Genomic DNA, 25,282 nt, shown 5'->3' with positions numbered 1-25,282 from the left:
TCCTTCCATACATAATGGATTACCACCTATGTGGTAATTTGTGAGTACCTTGTTTGGTATTTGGTAAGACATTCATACTGTCCAGTGTCTTCAGGACGGCTGAGTGGGGTTCCTGTGTGTGAGAGTGTAGTCTGTAGCATGCTACAGACTGTACAGCAGTTTTGCCTATGGTTAGTTGCACATGGGTGATCTCCGATGCTTCGTGCATTGTCAGTTACCTGGACGTGTGGGTGTCTGTGCTGAATATGGATCCTCCCCCTCCTTTTATGTTTTGGTCCAGGTTTTGGGGCCATAATGCATGATATGAGGTATAACCTGGTAGTGCTGGTGTGCTGTCAGGAGCCTTGCTGCAGGTTTCTGTCACTGCACGGACATCGATGTTCTCCATACTGGGGAGGGCCTCGGGAGCATGCATGTTGAGGTTTGCACGTCTGGCATTGGGCAGCATTACCCTTATGTTTCTTTCCACTTATGTTTTCTAGGGAGGTGGGTTAGTCTTTTCAGCCTTGCCTACGAAAGGCTCTATGGAGGTGGCAAGAGCCTTATCCAATATCCAGATGCCCAGGGGTAACAGGTGCAAGCCATCCCTGGCACAGCAGTGTGGCTTGTCAAGCATGACATCCCAAGCAGACAGACATTGGATCCCCTTGGAATGACACCAGTAATTGTGCCACTTGTTAAAGCTGATCATTCTGTGTTTGTACTGTGGCATAATTCTTGGTGAGGGTAGGATGCTGCACATGGTCAGTGTCATACCGGCCTGGACTACATAATCGGAGAGCTCATCTATGTCTCTTTTCATGCAGTCTGGGGAGGTACATCTCAGGTCATTCACACCAGCATGGACAATGACTGCATCATATTTCTACTTGCTTTGGGGTGACCTGCGTACTTGTGTTATGTGGCGTATTGTAGCAGCCTACAGGCAGCTTACTGTACCCTTTCCCTTGTTCAGTCTGGTGAGTGGGACAGCAGTGTGTCTGACTATGGAGTCACCTATTACAACTGTATCAGGCATATTGTTTCTCCTTCTGGCCTGTGACTGTTTGGCACACCAGCTTTGTGTACTATGTGTTGCATGTGCTATGTTTGGAGGTAGTGGTTGCTTGGGTGTCTGCTTTGGAGGCCTCTGTTGATGTGGTGTGTTTGTAATCAGGTCCTCTGGGAATGTTTTTCTGTGTTTATGTCTTTGGTTTGCAGTTGTGATAGGTCTATGTGAGACTGGGTTTGTGGTGTGTGTGGTTACCTTCTCCTCCTGTCTAGTTTTGACAGTACTGAGTTGAGAGAGCTCAGCCTCCGGTTTGGATAAATGGTTGCATCTCTCACATATATTTGTATTTCTTGGGGGAGGTGAGGGTTGTCTGTGTACATGGGGCAGGTGTAACATTGCCTCAAGATTCACAGATTCAACTTGTTGTAGCTGGCCTTAGTGAATTGTATGAGTGGACATATTTTATTGCCATACTACTGATCAGTGATTACTTCCCTTTTTATGTTTGCTCTATCATGTAGTAGCTTCCTCATTCTCTTGCATGGTTTGGTAATGGCTGGAGTCCACCATGCCAGATGCCTGTGTGTATGGCATTGTGTCTTGGTTATATTTGGGATTGCATAATCCATGCATTCCTGGTAGTGTTCATGGAATGCCTGTATAACAGGTTCTGAGGTGTGGCCCATATTTTGCACCTGTAGAGGGCCTTTAATGGATTCCACATCAGTTTGGAGGAGTGCAACTTTTGCTTTACACATGTTTTTCACTGTGGTTTTCTGGCCAGGGACTGTGGTCAGGATGTGTATATCCGGTGTGATTACTCTATGGTCTGGTCTTACCAGTGAGGGATACACTTCTCATCTTGCCATCCAGTACCCATGTTGCTGATTATCACATCCAGTATGCTTACCCCTCTTGTGGGAGTGGTACGTTGTTCCTGGGCATTTTGGTTTATGGATTCTAGGCACTTTTGTCCTACAGTGTTGGAGCTAGAATAATGCTCCCAGTCTATGTTTGGGTATTTTCAGTCACCCAATATAATGTGGCTTGGAGGGCTTGATATATTCATGTATTCCAACATAGGCCAAGTGCAGTTCCTGGTGTTAGGATGGTAGTCTGTAGCAGGCTATAAACTGGGAGGCAGTTTTAGCCACTGTTACTTGACCATGGCTAGTCCATGCTGCTTCTTGTTGTGGTACCAACATGGGGGTGTGGTTATCCTTGACAATTATTGCTAGCCACCCTCCTTTTGTAGCTTGTTCAATGTTTTGAGGCTGTACAGCACAGTATGAGGTGTAACCTGGTAGTGTTAGGGTGCTGTTGTGAGCCTTCACCCAGTTTTCTGTTACAGGACAGATATCAACATTCTCCATACTGGGGGAGTTTAGACTGCATGCATCTTGCTGTTTAGACTTCTGGCATTGGGTAGCATTACATCTAGGTTCTTATCCCTTGTGATACCTATGGAGGTGAGTTTGTGTTTTGAGCCTTACCTATTCAAGGCATGCTGTGGGTAACAACAGCCTTTGCCAGTATCCATATGGCCAGGGCTGATAGGTGCACGCCACCCCTAGCAGGTGGAGCATCATGTCATGCTCAGCATGTCATCCCAGGCTGGCACACATAGGATCCCCTTTGACTAACAGCAATACTTCAGCCAATTATTGCAATTGATCATCTCATCGTCATATTGTGGCATGATGCTTGGTGAGGGTAGGATGTTAGGGTCATCAAGTTTGCATATACTACACGGTGTTACATTGCTTAACACATGGCATTCATGCCTCAGGTGGTGCTGCAGGGCTGCCTCTGTTGGATGCACATACTACACTCCCTGTACATGTTTGAGAGCAGGTTATGTCATTTTAGGCATCCCTGTTATTATATGAGTGAGTCAGAGAGGGGTATCATTCCCAGGGTTCCTACTGAGCCAGTGTATGTGCTATGCGTTGCCTCTTTGCCAAGGCCAGGGCATACTGGGCATGCCTTCTTCTGCCTACTGGGGCAGGCTCAGTTTGTTCCTCCTCCGAGTCACGCTCTGCCTGTGATGGCCTTGGCAATGGTGGGGGGGCTGTTTGGCCCGGCCCTATGCTGGTCCTGCTGCAACCATTTTCGCAAGATCATATTATGTAGTATAGCACATACCATGACAATTTGGGTACATGTAGTTGGTGAGTACTGCAAGGCTCCACCAGATGTGTCCAGACACCGGAACCGTGACTTGAGCAGCCCAAACACACGCTCTATTACATTACGTGTTTGTGTGTGTGCCTCATTATGGCATTCCTGTTCAGGTGTGTGTGCGTTTCTGATGGATGTCATCAGCCATGGCTCCAGTGCATAATCTGCATCCCCCACTAGGTGTCCATGTGGGATGTCCCCATTGACAAATGTCTGGTACAGCTGCGTCAAATGCCAGATATGGGAATCATGGTAGCTCCCAGGGCAGCCAGCACACACATTCATTATTATGCCCTGGGCATCACACACGACCTGGCAGTTGATGGAGGGGAAGCCCTTGCAGTTTATGTAGGCCCTACCCCGCTCACCAGCTGGTGCTTTGATGCATATGTGCGTGCAGTCTATTGCACCCACTACCTCAGGGTATTCCGCTATTTGCTGGAAGAGACGCATATTGCTGGCCAATACCTCATGGGCATTGGGGAAATATACATGATCACCGACATGTGCTGACATGGCATCCAGGAACTGGTGCAGTACCCTGGAGGCTGATGCCTGTGATATCCCCATCATATCACCAGTTGGTCTTTGGAAGGTACCTGTTGCTAGTATTCTTAGGCCAACACATACCTTGGTTTCCACTGGGATGGGTTCCCCTCTGTTGGTTCTGTGTGTGATGCGTGGCCTGCACAGCTCGACAATTTGCTGCAGGAGGTCTCTGTCCACTCTATAGCGCTCTACTATCTCCAGCTCATGTAACCCGTGGTAGGTGACCCTGGGCCTGTACACTCTTCTCCGTCTCCTCACTGTGGGTTGTCTGGCACCATTTGCATTGTCACCACCCTCAGCAAGTTGCCTATGTCTCCTTATGACAGCTATGGCAGCCCCTAGCATTTCTGCTGTAAGTTCAGCTTTTTCAGTTTTCACTTCTAATAGCTTACTCCTGTCTTGCAGTGTCTCTTGAGAGAAACATCCTGCACTGCTGTTTGCAGAGTTTTAAGTGCTTGGCTGGGCTACTATTCTGCCTGTGTAATTGCCTGCTTCTAATTGTTTTCACCTGCTAGCTCCAGCAGTATTCCCTGCTAGCTTCCTACTAATTCTGTTGCTTCCTTTTTCCTCTCTGTTTCCTCAGGGAGGAGCAACGCGCATACCAGCAGAAACACGCTCACAGTGGCTTACACGCGTGCACACAGGCTTACACGGTTTAGAATCTTCTTATTCGGGTTAAAACGTGCGCACACCAGCGCAAACAGTCTTACAAGTCTGCCAACAGGCACCCACATGCTCAGTCTGCCTTACACGTGCGCACACTGCCCTACTCACGCCTCATGGCGTGCACATGTGCATATGCACGCCCAGCAAGAAACTTTGGTGTAAGCAACAGTGTACACCTTCCATTTCTTGACTTTCCCATGCTTATCTTGTGGCACTCCTTTTTCCATGATATGTGTCTGACATTTGTCATGTAACACTGACCTCCAATGAACTGCATTTCTTTCTGCCATTCCCCCCTGTGATGTCACCTATCGCCTACTCTGTTCCTCCCCCTTATGTAACTCCTACACTACTCAGAATGTGCTCATTTGCTATGTGACAGTGGGATTCAGTATCCTAACACTCATTTACATCAGATTCCCTACTAATGCTTAGTTACATGTCTTAGACTCAGCTTCCCCCCTTAGCAACCACTAAACAGTGGCCATGTTGCTTTTAGACTGCTGGTCCCTGCATTGTAAATCCATGTATTGCATAAAACCCATATTTGTGGGTTTATAACCTTCATTTTTATGTTTTATATAGCGCAGCCCGTTTGCGCGGGGCTGCGCTGCGTTTAAACATCGGCGATCACCGAAAAAAAAATTATTTATTTCTCATATTTGCATCGGGGTACCTTGCCAGTGGCCACATATTTGGCCATTGGCATGCTGCCTGACACATATGCACCATTTATTTGGAGCTGACATGGCTCCATTGTGTTTTTTGCAGAAACGTCATTTCTGCAGCTAAAACGGCTCTTACACGGGCTGGTTTGGGCTTCGTGGATCGCTAATCTACCTCATTTGCATGCCTTTTGGCTGCAAGTGAGGTGATTAGCATATCCACGCCCACTCCGTGTAAGAGTCGTTTTAGCTGGTCTCTTACACGGAATTTTGGGCTGTTCCTAGATCGCGAGGGCTGCATGGAGCCTTACACTACTCTTAGACTCCATGCAAGCCTTCGTGAATCTTGCCCATTAGCTTTTACAAACCAGAACTTGTTCTTCAGTGTTTGTTCTATACAGACTTGCAAAAGTACTGTGGCATTACTGTCTAGCATCTAAATATGATTGTGTTTGGCATGTCATTCTATTTTAAGAAAGTGTCCAATAGACTGATAAAATGAACTAGCTCATAAACAGACTAATTTATTTATACTATAAGAATATATATATATATATATATATATATATATATATATATATATATATATATATATATATATTATTTTTTTTTAGCCTGAGATCTGTAAACAGCAATATTTTTGAATGTTTGAGTTAAAATTCTAGAATATGAAACGCTATGAGAAAACTGAGAAATATGTTGGATGCATCGCACTTGTTACTTTTCAGTATTCGTACATGTGAAAGTACTAAGATTTATGCTTGTTACCATATTCTGTGCATGTATCTTTGCTCTTTCCCTGATTTTTGCCCCATTAGCTGGTGTACCCTCTTATCTTTGGTGTTGTTTCCCAAATGTGGAATGCAGTGCATTATTCGTTTCATAGTCACTTCCATAAAAAGGGCATATGATTTGTGTTGTTATTTAACCAGCAGTGATAAATGCATCTGTAATGTCCAAAACTATACCAACATGCAACATCTACTAATTCTAATTTCATAAGTTACACGTTATCCCTAATTTATACAAACTATGTCAGAGAAATTATAAATCTTGTCAGCTGCACCAATACTTTTTACATACCCTCCTCTGCTCCTGACTGTAAATGAGGAGTTGGGAAAAGGAAATGGTTTACCAGTCTTATTATCCTTCTTAAAACCAACTCTTTTAGGCACCCAAAAGGTGGCAGGCTTACCTCACCACTACCCCAAATTAATAGAGTCCAGATGAGGAGCTCTCCATCCTTTTTATCAGAAGACCACACTCCTTATTCCATTAACTCTCATTTTCCCTTGCTGGCCCTTCCTTTTTAACTCCAAGTTCCTTATTCTCTGAACACCTTTACTCTTAACCCAAATCCATTTAACTTAGTTTCTACATTTCTTGACTTCAGATTTTATTCAAGTCTAACTACCCTCTTTTAACCCCCTCCATTACAAGAACTGCTCAAGTCCCTATCCCAATGCTTCCTTCTAAAAATCCTCACAAAAATATAAGAATTCTCCCTAGTCTCCTAACTTTAGTGTACCATCTCTGGCTTTTTTACCCAGCCACCAAAGCTCTTTTTATTCTCATCTTTTTGCTTCCATCAAAGTAAATTAAAAGCACATTCCTCCATCATCTACTATGTATTTCTCCGCATAATCTCCACCTCTGATATTGACTCTTACAGCTCTCTGATCTCCTTTTCATAGTGTGCATTCCACCTGCAGCTCAGCCCTCCACTCCTGTAACTTCCTCAGACCATTCTCCTAATTTCCTTTCCATTTCTCTCAAGTTCCCACTTTCCTCACTTCATCAGTCTTCTTTGCATCATCAGTCTGTCTCTATCTCCCCACTGTTTTTATGCCATCCTATTCCTATCCAGCAATTTCATCCTCTGTTGAATTCTATAAATGTCTCCTGACTCATTTCCTGCATCCACCTAATATATCCCAGCTCCCACTGATAGTCCAGGTATCACCTACACCCTTTTATCGCCTTCTCCTCCTCCCACTGCCATTTGATCTACATCATAGCATGTACTGACAGTACCCTTGCAGTCACCCTAACCTCCACTGCCTCCCTGATTGTCTCCCTATCTGCTAAAGTCCTATCTAATCTACTATCTCTCTTGCTTGCTTGCTTGCTTGCTTTAACACTTCCTTTCTATCCTCATTTGAACCATAATATGAAGCCCAAAGCACCCCTTTCTCTCTTGAGTTCACCACACTATCACTATTTTATTCCTATCATCCATAACACATTAAACTTTTAATCACCGAACTCCCTGCCCTTCTTCCCCTTTTTGCACAGTTAATCTAAAGCCATTGAAACCACTTCTGCTCCAGTTTCCACACTTCATTCCTCCTCTGATTGTCTTCAACAGCACTATATCCATCCATTTTCTCATCAATTCTACCAAAACCATCTCCCTTTTAGTAGGATTATTAACACCCATGCATTTCACATCCCAAACATTAATTGCCCTCCAACCTTCTGTGCCTATAGAGTGATGCCCACTGCTCTCTTAGGTAGGGCTATCCTGCAAACCATCCCACTATCTGCCATGCTTCACAAAACGTAAGTCTAATATCTTCCTCTGATTATATCTTGATATCTTTCCTCACTCATAACTGTTTACTCCTGTCTAGTCCCTATTTGTTTTTCCCCAAATCTCTACCCTACTCTCAAATTGACCATGGTGGCATCTTTTGCCTCACAGCCTTTGACTGGCTACCCTTAATCTTACCAACAAAAATGGGTAAAAGAGAATGGTAAATTAGGCCCTGCCACTTTCTTTCTCTGTTGACCCTAGCCATCCACTTCCATACTCCCCATAACATAGATCCTTACTTCTTCCATCAATGGAGAAATACTCCTATTATCCCTACCACATTATGTTCTCATGCACCATTGGTTTCTTGGTCCGTTTTATTGTCACTGTCCCCCTTCTCAGTCATTGTCATCCTCCCTTACACATCAGTCAAACATATTGATTAGTTGATCATGCTGATTTTGTACTTTAAAAGAAAGACAGAGAGAGAGAGAGAGAGAGAGAGAGAGAGCAAGATTAAAGGAACAGGACAGTCATCATGCATACTTCTCAACTGGCCAGATTTTCGCAGAATGTCCAAATTTCTGACTCATATTCATGGTCTGTTCTTCAAAAAATTGTGGTTTTCTGGCAAAACACCGAGGGCTGATACATTTGAGTTTCAGACTTCGTATTGTTTAGAAAATGCATGCTAACATAAATCCTGTTATTCCAGCAACTTGCTAAGTTTATAAGAACACTATTTAAAATATGTCCCTATTTTTTACCCATTGTCCTCCATTTTCTTTAGGCTTTGTCCACATTTCACGTGCTAAAAGGCTGAGTGGTATGCCATTATGTAAGAAGTTACCTAAAATGAGCACAGCCACCATTTAACAAATTACAAAAAAAATAACTTTTTGCCGAGCAACATATAAACAGCTTACACATCCTATTCAAATATAATGCTCCATAAAACAATATGAATCTAGCAATAGTATTAATGTCAAGATAGTTTTACAAACTGCAATAATAAGTTCTGTGAAAAAGTTCCCACGTAACTACAAGGAAATGTAGACTATTCCACTCCCACAGCACCACTCATTCTCCAGAGTATCCTGCTCCCACAGTTCCACTCACTATCTAGAGCATCCCACTCTCACAATGCCACTCACTATCCAGAGTATCCCGCTCCCACAGATATAATCACTATCCAGAATATCCCACTCTCGCAGTGCCACTCACTATCCAGAGTATCCTGCTCCCACAGTTCCACTCACTATCTAGAGCATCCCACTCTCACAATGCCACTCACTATCCAGAGTATCCCGCTTCCACAGATATACTCACTATCCAGAATATCCCACTCTCGCAGTGCCACTTACTATCCAGAGTATCACGCTCCCACAATGCCACTCACTATCCAGAGTATCCTGCTTCAACAGTGCCACTCATTATCCAGAGTATCACGCTCCCACAGTACCATTCATTATCCAGAATATCCTGCTCCCACAGTGCCACTCACTATCCTCCTCAATCAACTCTCAAAGTCTTTTCTGGCAGAGAAAAAAAATTACTTCTAAATATAGTAATTTAATTTAACAATCTTATTGTTTATTTCAATCTTTTCCCACTGTCTTTTTAGAAACAACAAACTTGTAAATATATTAATATAATTTAATATCCCCATAGTTGAATTGCACCTCTCCCCAGTGTTTCTTTAGAGCAACAAAGACATGCCTTTGGTCACTGAGTATCACCCAGCCAGTGTCCATGACTACTTTCTGCTTGTCTTCCAGTCTTATTACTCTGGATCACCACTCACATCCCTCATCTTCCTCAATCATGACTTTTATCCAGAATACTTCACAGAGTAATCATTAATACCTGTAAATCTAGCATAATGCTCTTTGGTACCACACAAAAACTGAAAACATTCCCACCTATTTCTCTACAAGGCAATTCTAATACTACCAACCCTATTGTCACTGAACAAAAATACCTTGGAGTTCTTCTAGATCCACCCTTCTTATTTTCCACACAAACAGAAGTAACTATTAACTTAATACTTGTCCAACTAAAACTGTTACAGTATCTCAAACTTGTTCTTCAATATTGCTCACCAAAGAGTGTCCATAAATATTCTAATGTCAGCATTTGAATTTTCCCTTCCACTATTGTGCCTCCAATTAAGCACTAATACTTAAAAGCTCCAGCTAGCAGAAAACAAAATCTCGAGGTTTGTGCTGCTGGGTGACAACAAATTTCACCATGATCTCTTACACAAATGTTGATGACTGCCTGGCACTGAGTATACTTGCATTCAAATTGATCAACTTGGGTTACTGGCCACTCCTAAAAAGTACTCTGTTAGTGAGGGAGTCTAAGTATAGCCTAAGAACTACCCCTGATGATAACTCTCTTCTAGCTAGACCACAGTTTAAGAAAACTGTTGAAAAGAAAGTCTTCTGCAAACTCTGCCCTGCCACTTGGAAACATATACCCTGAGAAATCAGGACACATAAAAAACAAGGTATTTAAATCCAAACTCAAGAACCACTTGCAGGAAAAATATTCCTGCAAGTGTTTTTTGGACTCTAGATAGATATATTTGTGATACACTCACATTCAAGGACAACTTATTTAATTTTCCCTTCTCATATGAATTACTGGAAAGATTTTAAATTTATAAAAGTGCTCATTATAATATAGAGTAATTATTAATGATGTCACTATTCTTCTAAATTGTTATTTTTGTGCTCTGATGCTTTGCTGAATGAAAAACACTTTACCAGCAATTCTTTCACTGTAGCCATGTCATTTATGACCATATCTACTCTAGGTATGCAATACCCTTGTTTTATGTACTTCATGTATCATACTGTATCATTTTGTATTGTGCTTACCTATGAGCCTGGGTTGTAGGTGAAAAGGGTCAGATGAACATATAGTCCTTAAACAATTGTAAGACCTTATCCATATTATTCCTGAAGTATCAAACTTGTCCATAGTGCAACAGCCCCGCTGTTCAGCTTTGGTAAAAAGTTGTCACTTCAAATAGATGACAAGGCTTGACTGAGTATTCATTTTATTTAATTGTATTCTCAGACTGTCTTTATGAAAAAAAAAAAACACTTCATTGGTCAAGAAAGAGAGAAGTTAACATTTTTATGTGGTGTTACAGTGTAACTAACTTACCACTGGTTTTCACATAATAATTTATCCAAAAACTAACTTTTTGGAAAAGAGTTTCACTTTAGCTGCAAATGTGTACACTTACCAGACAGACCTCAGTAAGGCATAATCTGAAGATGTTAAACTGTGAGTGGTGACAAGTACTTAGACTTAAGAACAATAATATGGCTAGTTTAGGTCACATAGGATGAGACAGATTTTGTTCTGGAACAACTTGAGATCTGAACAACCAAAAAATGTAGGAAGTTCATGATCTGTGTCTAAGAAAATAATGAAGTGAAGAAATTAACTTAAAAGGTATGTAATGGTTTTTTGGTATTAATTAACATGTTGGTAATATTATATGGAGATTAACTATGGTGTAGTGTGAAGTTATCCTTTAATTTTTAGAGACACCACTGCATATCACTTAAGTCACTACATTATCTTAGATTTGCGCAATAGCTCTGGTCAGTTAAATCTTAGATTGCCACATCTCCATTAGCTCTTAAGTGTTTTGCAGACTCCATAGTTTGCTATGTTACATCTAAATTGTCAACTAACTCATGACATCCCATCTAGCTAATAAACTTAAAACAGTGATTTAGAGCCTCAGTTACCATCTACAGTCAACGTAAACTAAACCCTAACTGTCCCAAAGGTGTTATTTCATTTTACTGAAATTATTATTTAATCTAACTCCTTCTATGGTTTGCAACCTTTATAACTGGTACCCTTTATTTCTGAGTTTGCCCTCTTTACTTGTGACTTATTTCCTCTGGAAGTTCCTTGCAATGGATGAGGTGCATTTGTACATATGTAACTTATATGTATTCACCATATTTGCTAGAATACATCTTATACTGTAATTAGGTACATAGGATCCAAACTTTGGACGTAACCCAGTTTGGATTTGTTAAAGGTAGAGCATGCCTGTTAAACATGGTTCGCTTTGAGAAAGTCACCAAGGTGCTGGATAAGGGAAAGAGAGTGCATACCACCTACCTTGAACTAACCAAGGCATTTGACTCAATCCCACACTCAGGTATTATAGAGAAACTTTCCCAAATGGGAATTAACCCCTACATTACCAGATAGGTAGCCAGCTGGCTCACCTACAGGACACATACTGTCAAAGTGTTTGACTTTACCTCTAGAAAAAGACCAGTCACCAGTGGCATACCACAGGGTTCTGTGCTGAGCCCTTACTGTTTGGAATTTATTTCTCAAAATTCCAGGCAAACTTGGACAGCCTGTGGATGACCAAGTTCTCTGATGATTGCAAATTGGGAGCAATCATTGAGTCCCCCAGTGATGTTAATATACTGCAGACAAGGTTAACACAGACAAATGATTGGTGCCAAAGTCATGGATTAAAGCTAAATGCAAAAAATGCATTATTATTCCCTTTGGGAATGCTGAATCTCTGCTAATTACGTTATAGACAGCACCCCCTTAAGTGTAAAGTGTAAATCCAGTGGTATATGATCTGGGTACTCAGGTTGATAGCAACCTGAACTTTGACTATTATGTATCCAGAGTAGTAAGGACATCCTTCTATGTGGCACATCTTATAAGTGAAGGCATCACATCTAGATTTAAGGGAGCTATAATTCCATTATACTTGGCCCTCATCAGACCATTAATTGAGTACAATGCTCTCTTTTGCATGTACCTCACCAGACAACTGCAACAACTGGAGAGACAAGTCATACATGGGAAGACTGAAAGCCTTGTTACTGCATTCTGTCTCCTACAGGTTGCTAAGGGGTGAGGCTTACAGGGCAAGTCTCTGATATAGCCCTGATGGAAATGCTATACATTTGTAAATCAAACTGCATGAGGGTGACTTGCTCCAGGGATCTTAACCTAGCCACTGACATGAACAAGTCATGCTGGAGAGATAGATACATCTCCCAGAGATGGTCACTTCTCTGGAACAAGCTTCTAATTCACGTGAAACAGAGTTTCTCCCTGACCCTCTTCAAACACAACCTCGATCAATTGATGGGTGACCGGAAATTCACTCCTGGGGTGGTGCTCATGTCCATCCTGGACAGAGGAACTCATTATTAACTACCAAAGACCCTTACTGCTGTGAACTTCACTCACCTAACCACAGACAACTGGGGCAACTTGGGACAAATATGGCTAGACTTGTAAGGGCTCTAGGGCTGTTAGCCTAGTAACCTTCTATGAACCTATGAACCTATGTTACTGAAAAATCTTTAAAAGTATGTGGTCATTGTGTTTCTCTGGAAAATAGGAATATAATAGATCTATTTCTATCCAAATCAAACTCTTGATTACTTTTCGTTGCTAAACTTTCTATATTTCTTGTGCAGGTGTTCTCTGTAGGCTTCTGCTGAAACTGGGCTTAGAGCTTCCTGGTCAACAAATATTAATAGTTAAAAGGAATTTTAAGCTATTGATTTAAGAAATCACACAAGCAATTTAATTCAGTTTACTTCTTTACAAAGGAAACACATTAGTACAAGATCCACACATCTGCTTTACTGCTTTTATTTTTCATGTGCTGTTAAATGAACCACTATGCATTCTGTATTTCAGCTTCAAAGACCTTATACCATTCTAGATTTCCAGACAAATGCTATCATTACAAAATGAGACTACATTTAGATAAACAGCTAAAGCATTGTTGTGCTTTACAAAATTTAGACTTCCATAACTTGTCTGAACCTACATTACTGAGATGATAAAATGTCATTGTGGAACACTCTAACAATATATCGCCTGCTTCTTCCCCAGGACTCTATAACTGTGTTCCTCCAAATGCTAAGTTCTGTATAAAGACTTGTTAAAAAGTAATACATGAAATCCTCTCATTAAAAATATAACTGCTGATGTAACATTCACTGGTATGATTTATACTTTATTCAACAAGCTTTTTTGTGAAATTTGAATATTATTTATATACTTTCTTGCATATTGATACTAACTGCAAATGTTTGTCAGCAGCTCACTGAAAGGCTGTGTTATCATTTTAGCAAACGAGTACAAGTATGTAAACAGAACCTTGCATATAAAGAGTTTCTTAACTCCCCCCATACAAAAAAGAAAAAACATTTCAATAGGTGTTACATGAATAACATGTCTGTTTTGACTTGTGAAAACTCTGATGATGCTTTTAAGCCATATGCCTTCTTGCATCAGATGGATGGAAGTTGTTGTTTCTCTATTGATCCATAAAATAAAAAAAAAAGCCTGACCAGATGAATTGTAGAGACACATCCCATTTATGTGCAGAATCATTCTTACTGTGAAGCACTGCATTTGGGTTTAAATTTGAGACTACACCCACAACAAATTGATATATTTATGTCATAAAAATTCAGAACTGAGAAATACATGCATCACAGGGTGGTCTGCCATGCCTCATTCTTCATTTTCTATGTTGTCCTTTCTCATAGTGAAAGAAAGATGTGATGCTGATTTGGATAATCAACTTCATTGTTATTAAACTGCATATCAAATGAGTACTGTACCGATAAATAAATAAATAGAAATAGATATTAATAAATATGAAAAAGCTGAAGAATACATAATAAACGAGGACTTAGCTGAGCACTATACAAATAAAATGAATATAAATGAATAAGATAAATATTTGAAAACCTAAAAAAATACATAGCAAATGAGGTAAATTATCTCAAAGCATTCTATAACATTAGAAAGAGACTTTTATTTTATTAACTGTCTTTGTTGAAAGCTTTAACAAATTATGCCAGCATTTCTTGTTGCATGCCTGGATATAGTTAAAACAGTATTTTGCTTTCTAAATAGATAAAAGTAATGTCTGAAGATGTGAAACAGAAACAAACAGGAACACCCAGAGAAAATTTAAGACCAAATTGAGAAAAGTGTAACTTACTAAGACCTAAATATCAGACAGAAATGGAAAATGCAGTTGTGACTGCAGCTTACTATACTATGTGCTATTCTTTGCATCTGTTGGGTCTTGCACTGCATTCTGTCAGGGCGACATGCATTCCATGAATTCATGACATATACACTGACAAAAACCATACACCATAAGGATGAGAAGACTGGATGGGACCAAGCTGATAAATATAACTCCTAAGGTGATCTTCTTTGATACAAGCAGGTAGATCCCTAATGGTAAAGAACTGAAATACAGAAGACCAAGAAACCAAACCACTGCTCTGGCCCATGTCTGGCAGAGCAGGGCAGTACAGTTCCAGACAGTCCATTGTTGTGACACTGGAGTAATTGAGTCAAAGCTGGATGGTCTGTAAAATTCCACAATGGGTGCAGCTAAGCTAGGCGATTGTACTCTCTCTCTTTGTACCTCCATAATCGTTATGACCAAGCAGTTTGAAGAATTGTGGGAAGGCGTCTCCAAAGTTGCTAGCCTTTTAGGAGTTAACAGTAGTTCTGTGGGGTTTTCTAGAAAGTTTTTCCTGCCCTTACCAATTGAGGCAAGGGCTGCAATAATATTGTTGTCATCTGGAAGACTGCTGACCTCATTGTCTGGCAAGCAGGTTTCAAATCTGCAGAAAGGGCAAATGATGACACTCTGTGGTGAGTCCCCATAATCTATGATCTTATAGAGGCACTTGGCACAGACACGATGACAACATTCCAGCACCTTTGGCGTCCTCTGCCTTAGGTTATAACGATTATAGCATATCTTGCATTCCAACTCATCAGAGGTAAGGCATGGGGACTCCCCATTTTCATCTGATGACTGACCAGTCATTGCTCCTACAGTAATGGGGATACCATTTAAAAGAAAGCATACATTTCTGGCAATTTTCCAAACTTGCTGTCAAAATAGCATATCATCCATCTTGGTTATGTTGCTGAAGTCTTCCTTCATCTTAATAATGCTACATTACTTGCTCAAATATGACAGAAAAATTTTCAGACGTCCTACAGAAAAATAAAGAGAAATTAGTACACATGAAGCAATGTTTTCTCAGCTCACAACCTGATGTCATGAGCAAAGCAAATTGTATGTGTCAGGTGATAGATTCTTCTAGTCTGTCACAATGATATGCAGAGTACTGCCCTTTTAAAATGCATTGTGTTTATCTGAATATGCTTCACATTCATGGCTTAAGCAGGGCCAGAGTGTTTGCTAGCACTGGGCAGTTCTCATTATTAGAATGAATCTTATTTAATCCTTACTGCTTCAGTCGTTCATTGCTTTACAATGAAATGCGCAAAGTGGCATATTCATTTATTCTCATTTCTTATTATCACCAGCTAATGATCAAACCAGGATAAGCAAATTCAGAGCTGTGTTTATAATCATTGTCCGAAAGCCTAAAATTCAGTGTCATTTATTAACAATACCATATTAATAAAATATTTCCTTTAATAGCATCTGGGCTTTAGAAATGAACTGCCTGCACTTTGTAAATTAATGCATTTCAAGTAGATGAGAACTGCTACTTAGTACTTTTCATTCCTTATGTGCTATATTTCTTAAGATCATACAAAAGTATTTTTATGAATTTGCTGATCTGTGTGTGTGTGTGTGTGTGTGTGTGTGTGTGTGGTGCGGGTATTACTCTCCAAAATTAAATATGTTGGTATATTCTGTTTTTTGGTAATGGTTTATCAGCAGCATGAGTTTTGACAACACATGTGTGAACTGACTTTCATTTCACAATTTGGATATAACTATGCAATGATGCTTGAAAAATGAAAATAACATTTTTGCATACCTCTCAACTGTTCAGATTTTTGCAGAATGTCCAGATTTTGGCCTCATATTTTTGGTCCATTCCTTGTAAAATGTGTGGTTTTCTGGCAAATAACTGTGTATTAAAGTCATTAAATAATGATATACATTTGAATTTCAGACTTCATGCCTTTTGAGAAATGCCTGATAACACAAATTCTATTATTCTAAGAAAATGTTTAAGTTTATAAAAGCTATATTTAAAATCTGTCCATATTTTTGGGCCTTTGTCCCACCATTATTTTAGACTTTCTCAAGATTTCTTACACTAAGAGGTTGAGAGGTATGAAATTATGCATAGCTTATATATACAGCCATCAGTATTCACTGGGTCTTGTGAGACACAGTGGTAGTTTGCTAACTACTGCAACAACTATGAACAGGTAAGAATGTGAACAGAGACAGAAAAACAGGATTACTCAGCAAAGAAAACATATACTTCCTGTTCACCCTTCCAAGTAATCCCCAAATTGGATAATGCTGAGTTTAAAACTAACATTACAGAAGATGACAATACACCCATTGATCCACTGTTGTGTGTGTGTGTGCGTGTGTGTGTGTGTATGTGTGTGTGTGCGTGCGTGCGTGCGTGCGTGTGTGTGTGTGTGTGTGTGTGTGTGTGTGTGTGTAAACACAGATATATGAACACAATAAAACATGCTTAATTGAGATACAACACCATAAAAAACAGTAAGAAACAAGTCATTTGCAGAAAGCAGTTTCAGAAACCTGTGGGCTCACTAAGGTGTGTTGAGAAGTAAGTACATGATCCATCTTAGACTTGACTGCAGTACTAATACAAAACACAGTTCTCAGGCTCAGAAAATGCTGGACTACTAGTCACAAAAGGCTAACGTACATAGATGACACAGTACTGCACATTACTAAACCAATTCCTTTCAGAAACTCATTATCATCATCTTTCGGCTTTTCCCGTTAGGGGTCACCACAGTGGATCATCTCTTTCCATTTCTTCCTATCCTCTGCATCTTGCTCTGTCACACCAACTGCCTGCATGTCCTCTCTCACCATGTCCATAAACCTTATCTTAGGTCTTCCTCTTTTCCTCTTACCTGGCAGCTCCATCCTTAGCATCTTTTTCCCACTATACCTATCATCCCTCCTCAGCACATGTCCAAACCAACGCAATCTCGTCTCTCTTGCTTTGTCTCCAAACTGTCCAACATGAGCTGACCCTCTAATATACTGATTCCTAATCCTATAACATCCTAGTCACACCGAGTGCAAATCTTAACATTTTTAACTCTGCCACATCCAGCTCTGACTCCTGCCTTTTTGTCAATGCCACTGTCTCCAACCCATATAACATAGCTGGTCACACTACCCTCTTGTAGACCTTCCCTTTCACTCTTACTGGTACCCGTCTGTCACAAATCACTCCTGACACTCTTCTCCACCCATTCCACCTTGCCTGTACTCTCTTCTTCACCTCTCTTCCACATTGACCATTACTCTGAACTGTTGATCCCAAGTACTTAAACTCGTCCACCTTTACCAACTACTCCCTGCATCCTCACCATTCCTCTACCCTCCCTCTCATTTACACACATATATTCTGTCTTAGCCCTGCTGACCTTCATTCCTCTGCTCTCTAGAGCATATTTCCACCTCTCCAGAGTCTCCTCAACCTGATTCCTACTCTCACTACAGATCACAATATCATCTGCAAACATCATAGTCCACAGGGCCTCCTGTCTGATCTCATCTGTCAACCTGTCCATCACCACTACAAATAAGAAAGGACTCAGAGCTGATCCTTGATGTAATCCCACCTCCACCTTAAATGGATCTGTCACTCCCACTGCCGTCCTCACCACTGTCACACTACCCTCGTACATATCCTGTACCACTCTTACATACTTCTCTGCCACTCCCGACTTCCTCATACAATACCACAACTCTTCTCTAGGCATCCTGTCATATGCTTTCTCCAAGTCTACAAAGACACAATGCAACTCCTTCTGACCTTCTCTGTATTTCTCCAATAACACTCTCAGAACAAACATTGCATCTGTAGTGCTCTTTCCTGGCATGAAACCATACTGCTGATCACTAATCATCACCTCCCTTCTTAACCTAGCTTCTACTACTCTTTCCCATAACTTCAAACTGCTTCCTACAAAAAAACAAACAAACAAAAAAAAAAAACAAAATCTAGAAACAGCTCATAACTATCCAAGCATGTTGACATAACCACTCCCACTTCCCTACCAAATATAAGCTAAAATTAAAACAGTAAGACTTAAAAATAATTTCAATACAAAATGCATTTTTTTTTGGGGGGGGGGCTTTACCTCCTCCCATACATATGTATACTAACACCTTGGTTACAGATGTCCCAGATTATGAAGATAGATGTTGTATCTTTCAGCTTTTCCCAGTTAGGGGTTGCCACAGCAGAGCTCCGGTCCGCTAATGATTAGCAGCAGATTTTTACATACCAAGTTGCCAGTCCTGATGTACAATCTTCAACGAAGATACCATTCATGCATGTCTCCACACAGAAGACGCTTTAGCTGAGAATCGAACAGGACAACATCTTGCTGTGAGGTGACAATGCTACCGCAGCACCACCACTGCAGTATACTTCTGCTAAATGTTTCCAGCAGTCTATGTCTCTTTACTTATCTAGCCTAATGATACCCTTACTAATGCCAGAAACAGCCACCAACTTTTCATTCCCAGTTTATCCAGTGCTCATTTAGATCTTCATATTCTTCTTCCAGCATTCTGCAAATACATGTAGGTTCCCTTAACCCGAACCAGCATCTGCCCACAAAAAGAAGCTAAAATAGCTTCATCAACTTCTTTTTATCTATTCACTATTAACCTGGTCTCTCACAAGCACATTATCGATAGCTACACTGCTCTGCAATAATGAAATATATGAGGACACCTAATACTCCTTTGTCCTTAGGCAACAACAGATTGTCCCAGGCAACACTGGAAGCTTCATCCCAACAGGTAAATGTTTTTATTCTCCATTGAATAACCAGAGATAAAAAATTCTGAGAAAGCACAGTGCTGCACTACTGCATGAAAAGTATAACGTAGGTTGCAGATTATAAACACATGCCGTGCTTGGACCTTTTGATCTAGGAAAAATGTGTGACAATTTGTTTTATTTTTTTTTTATAAGTAATCCTTACATAGTCTTATAATTTCAGGGCTAAAAATCCTTAATACATTCCTTTTCACAGGGCTGTGGGGACTCCCCCAACAGTTTTCAAGCTGGGATGTGTTTTATTAGTATAGCTTCTGACTTGATAATATTTACCTTATACCCAGGCATCAAACTAAATGTTTTCAAGCTCTTAAGAAGAGCTCTTAACATCTAAACATATTTAACAAAAATATCAGGAAATACCTTCATAAAACAGAAAAAAATCCTGAAATAAAAACTGTTTCCAATGAAACTGTAAACATGAGGACTCTACTAGAAAGGCAATAAAACATAGACAAAATTGCACTTCTGTAACACTAGTTTCAGTAAATGTCTACAACTTTCCCAAAACTTAATAGATTCATAGATATTCCAAGCCCACTGAGTCTCATGACAGTTCCTGCTTTGCCAGTTCCCTCCCTTAGGTAACACCTCCTTTCTCCAGGAGGACTATATCGGTCAATCTTTTATAAAATTTGTGAACACTCATCCAGTCATCTAGTTTACATTTAAGGAAGATAATGAACTGCACCTCTTAACATGCAGGGGAAGTTTTTTTTCCAGAGGTTTGGGAGGCACTGGGTTATAAACCTATTCCTCCATCATGTTAATTTAGGTGTAGGTGAAGATTTAAGTCCCTTGTTCTAGTACTGGACTTGCAGAGGGTCAGGACAATCGGATCTCTAATGGTGTGGTAAGCGAAAAAGACATCTCCCTCTTTAAAAGTCTGTAAGACACTGAATACAGGGAAATAGCTTCCAGCCTCTCTTGGCAGTTCAGGGACTTTAGGCCTGTTATCTTTTTGGTTAGGAACCTTTCTACCAATTGTTTTATATGTTTAGTGAGATACATTGGCCTGATCAAAGTTATGTATTAGCGAGTGATTACCTCTTTAGACCTTGATAATATTCCTTTAGCAATTAGCTGGACTAAATAAAAAGTTTTCCTGGTAGCCATTATCACATAATAGCGAACAGAGAGGGAGCTATCAACCAAAGAACCTAGGTCTCCCGCTACATTTTTGAATTGTAGATGTGTGTTTTCTAAACAATGTGATCAGAAGAGAGGTTGTCTACCAAAAGTGATGATACTTTCCCGGTCAACAAATGTAAAATAAAAATAAAATAAAATACTAAACCTTTCAGCATTTAATCTGTGCCCATTTTGGTACACCAAGAGGTTACTAGGGCAAGTTTATTCTGGATAGTTTGGGTGTCCTAGGGTGAGTTACAACCCCAGTTTGCAACTGCCTGCAAACTTTGTTAGCCAAGAGTCTTGGATCTCTGCTTGGAGATCTGAGAATTAATACCAGAAATGATAGGTTCAAGCACTATGCTCTCAGAGACACCATTGATTACTTCCAAACCTTCTGATGAGGCACCTGCAACTCACACTGTGTTGGTTCTATCTTTCAGCAATGTTTCTGTCCATCTTACCACATGTGAGTTGATATTTAAAGCATTTAGCCATTGTATGATGGCACATGGAGAATGGTGTCAAAGGCCTTAGACAGGTTAACTTACACTACATGCACTGCATGGTCACTGTCTACAACCTCTCTAACCCATTCATCAAACTTGACCAGATACAAAACAGATTAACATTTTGATCTCAAAAGGTTCAACATGACATACATGGACCACAACCACCTGAACTATGGTATTGCATCAGTTGAGCTGAGATACAAAATTAGATTTCTGAAAATGTTCACAAAATAACATGACCTAATTGCCTCCTCCAGTAGGCGGGGTGGATTGCGTACGCTTGGTGACACAGTGGAATAGGTTCATAGGTTCATAGGTATATACTGGGCTAACTACCACCAGGGCTTTTATAAGTCTAAGCATGCAACCCAACCCAATTTTTGTCCCTATGTAGCATGGGCATTTATTAGAGGAGGGTGTGTTAATTTGGAAATTTCCAAAGGTTGCCTGTGTATGTGTGTGTGTGTGTGTGTGTGTGTGTGTGTGGGGGGTTGTGTTTGTGAGGAAGTGTGCGAGTTTGGACATAGTTACTGTCTGCCTCTGTCTGTCAAAGACATGGGGGCCAGACTCAGGTTGAATTTCCAATTTCACTTCCATTGGTCAAGGTTACACTTAAATAGGGTTAACGATGGACTCTGCCTCACTGGGATGGGGAGCCTGTTCTAGAGCATGGGGATCCTCTGAGACACTTATCTGTCTCACCAACATGTCCTATTTATGTTGCAAGCAAATTTTAAATCTTTGGATCTAGTAGTTCTGATGCCATTCATTTTGTGGATTTGCAATAGGTCTATCAGAGATGGATCTGTGGATGCCCTGTATGCCAGAAAAAGATTTCCTCTAAGTAACCTCTAGGAGACCAAGTACAGAGATAGAGCTTAAGGTGAACCATATAGGCCAATGTAATATACACTCAAACTGTTTAAAACAAAAACCAAAACAAAACTGGAAAGCAGAACCAAGCTGGATAAAAACGGCACGGACTGTTTTATTCAAGGTAAGCGCTTTCAGCTAAGCAAATGCCCAGCCTTCATCAGAGATAGAGCTTAAGGTGAACCATATAGGCCAATGTGTTTATACCCTGGATTGTCCTGGTAAGGAATCATTGTGGGCATTCCAATTGCTGCATATGTCTGGTCAGGTACATGCTGAAGGGGGACATTATACTTGATGATCGGTCTGATAAGGGCCAAATTAAATGGCAAAGATCAGATTACTATCTACATATGTTCCCAGATCCCTGACTATTGGGTCAACTCATAGGGGTGTTTTATTGATAGAGAAATTAGCTTGAGTGACCATTTTCCCAAAAGGCAATATAATGCATTTCTTGGCATTGAGTTTTAATTTGTGACTTTGGTACCAATCATTTGTCTGTGTTAGACCCTCTTGTAAGATATTTGTGTCATGGGGGAATCTATGATAGCTCCCAATTTGCAGTCAACTGCAAACTTGGTCAACCAAAGGGCCCTGACATTAGCCTTTACCTCGGGGAAGTAGATGGAAAATAGGAGCCATTCTGGCATGGAGTTCTGAGGTACCCCGCTGGTGACAGGCCTCTTAGTGGAGGTGGGCTCTCCAATACTGACTTCCTGGGTTCCATCTGTGAGCCAGCTGGCAATCTAGTAAGTTAAGTAGTGGTTTATGTTAAGTTACAGCAGCATCTATGCATCCATTTACATGGTTGTAAAGAGTCTCAATGAAGAATTCTGCATAGGCTGCTATGAACTTAGGGTTCGGTAACTCTTCACTGTCTCCCAGTGCCTGTCTTAACTCTTCCCTGAACTCCACCTCACAATCACCCTTTTTTAACTTCCACCATTTAATCCTTGGCACTACTTTCACACTCCTCCTCCTCTTCTTGATCACCAACGTCATCCTACAGACCACCATTCTATGCTGCTTAACAACACTTTCCCCTGTCACCACTTTACAGTCTCCAATCTCCTTCAGAATGGCCCTCCTACATAGGATATAATCCACCTGTGTGCATCTGCCTCCACTCTTGTATGTCACCCTATGCTCCTCCCTCTTCTTAAAATACGTATTCACCACAGCCATGTCCATCCTTTTCATAAAATCCACAATCATCTGAGCATCTGCATTCCTCTCCTTAACACCATACCATACCCGTTACTTCCTCATCTCCTCTGTTCACTTCACCAACATGCCCATTGAGATCCTCTCCAATCACTAGTCTCTCACCCTTGGGTACACTCACCACCACTTCATCCAACTCACTCCAAAATTTTTCTTTCTCATCCATCACACACCCAACTTGTGGAGCATATGCACTAACAAAATTCATCATTACACCATCAATTTCAAGCTTCATAAACATCACTCTATCAGACACTCTCTTCACCTACAAAACACTCTTGGCATACTGTTTCTTTAGGATAACCCTACCCCATTTCTCCTGCCATCCACACCATGATAGAACAATTTGAACCCGCCTCCTATACACCTGGCCTTACTTCCCTTCCATCTGTTCTCTTGCACGCACAATATATCAACCTTCCTTCTCTCCATCATATCAGCTACCTCTCTCCCTATACCAGTCATACTGCTAACATTCAAAGTTCCTACCCTCACTACTACACTCCTACCCTTCCTCCTCTCTTCCTGCCTTTGGGCATGCCTTCCCCCTCCTCTTCTCCTTCGGCCAACAGTAGCCCAATTTCTGCCAGCACCCTGTTGGCTAACAGTACTGGTGGCTGTCGTTGTTAACCCGGGCCTCGACCGATCCAGTATGGAAATATGAAATGTTCTCCGCATAAGTAGTTTGGCAGAGGTTTTATGCTGGATGCCCTTCCTGATGCAACCCTCCCCATTTATCCGGGCTTGGGACCGGCACAAAGAAATGCACTGGCTTGTGCATCCCCAGTGGCTGGGTTCATGACTACATGGCACTGCCTACCTATATTTCAGCCTACTAATATTTTACAGTAACTTATTTATCCCAGTTAAATAATTGCTGCAAACGTATTAAAATACCTACCCAACCCTATTAATTAGGTTTAGTGCACAGTCACCCACATAAGTGTATCACTGGTAACCTCACTTAATAAAGTTAAATGCTTGATTCCACATACCTTTCCTTAGTCCTCCAGGGGCAAGCAAGCCCCCTCAGTTTGCTCCGCTCAGTCCGCTCCCCTACCCCGATCCCAGTTCCCTCCCACCAACACTGTCTCTAACTTTATACATCACAGACTATTCCTTCCAACTTCCTCATAGGCTCTAAGCCCCCGACTTCTTCACATCCCACACACATCCCACACTCAAAACAACTAAAAACCTCCTACATCTCACATCATGCACACTTTACTATTACTAACATCCCTAACCTTCTTTAACCTACTTAATCTCTACCACCTCACTTCTCACAACACCACACTACATCAACTAAACCCAACAAAAATTACAGCATACATATACCATAACTCATCCCAAAATAGTTACTCTGATATTTCACCATCACTCTTCATTGACGGAGACACCACCACTTTCAAGACCAAACTGCATTTTAATATACCTAAAATCAAACAATTATACATCTCATATGCATACTCCATACTTAACTACATTTCATCCACAATCCAAACCACTATCTTCAGATTATTATGCCAAAGTGGGGATATTCATCCAAACCCAGGACCCTCTCCCACCCAACATATTAACAACTCTACAGCACTCTCAGTGAAAGCACCAAAAGACCTTTGCATTCTGACATTAAACATCCGTAGTATCTGCAACAAATTAGCAGACTTGCATGCATGGCTTGCACAGTATACACCTGATATAGTTGCTCTAACAGAAACCTGCTCAAACCCCAGATATCTGACTCAGAAATACTTCCCCCTGGATATCAAATATTATGAAAAGATAGACGTTGTTAGAAAGGGGGAGGCCTGGTGTTAATATATCGTAACCACTTAAACATAGTACCCCACCCAAAAATCATTCCCACTTTCAATAATATGGAAATCCTATTAACATCACTATTTTTCAACAACCATAAACAAATATCTATTGCCACCATCTATATTCCTCCAGGTTCCAATACCCAACACTGGAAGACTTCCTATCATGGTCTAACCACTACATCTCAAATGAAACCATCATCCTCAGTGACACTAATA

The 25,282-nt window shown here is 40.8% G+C and overlaps 1 protein-coding gene across 1 annotated transcript in view; it reads right to left on the bottom strand.

Annotated features, from left to right (window-relative positions):
- Positions 1–13,255: 13,255 nt before the first annotated feature.
- The window catches only part of RNF182 (ring finger protein 182), a 266,068-nt gene continuing 254,041 nt past the window's right edge, over positions 13,256–25,282 (bottom strand). The window contains exon 3 of the mRNA XM_044065207.1: positions 13,256–15,655. Coding sequence (XP_043921142.1) covers positions 14,736–15,482 — 747 coding nt within the window. The 5' untranslated portion in view covers positions 15,483–15,655 and the 3' untranslated portion in view covers positions 13,256–14,735. The remainder of the gene's footprint in view (positions 15,656–25,282) is intronic.

This window comes from Protopterus annectens, chromosome 3.part0, assembly GCF_019279795.1.
Source record: "Protopterus annectens isolate FY-2018-M chromosome 3.part0, PAN1.0, whole genome shotgun sequence".
Lineage (NCBI taxonomy): Eukaryota > Metazoa > Chordata > Ceratodontiformes > Protopteridae > Protopterus > Protopterus annectens.
The sequence above is the reverse complement of the archived record's forward strand: the minus strand, read 5'-3'. Positions and strand labels throughout refer to the sequence as shown.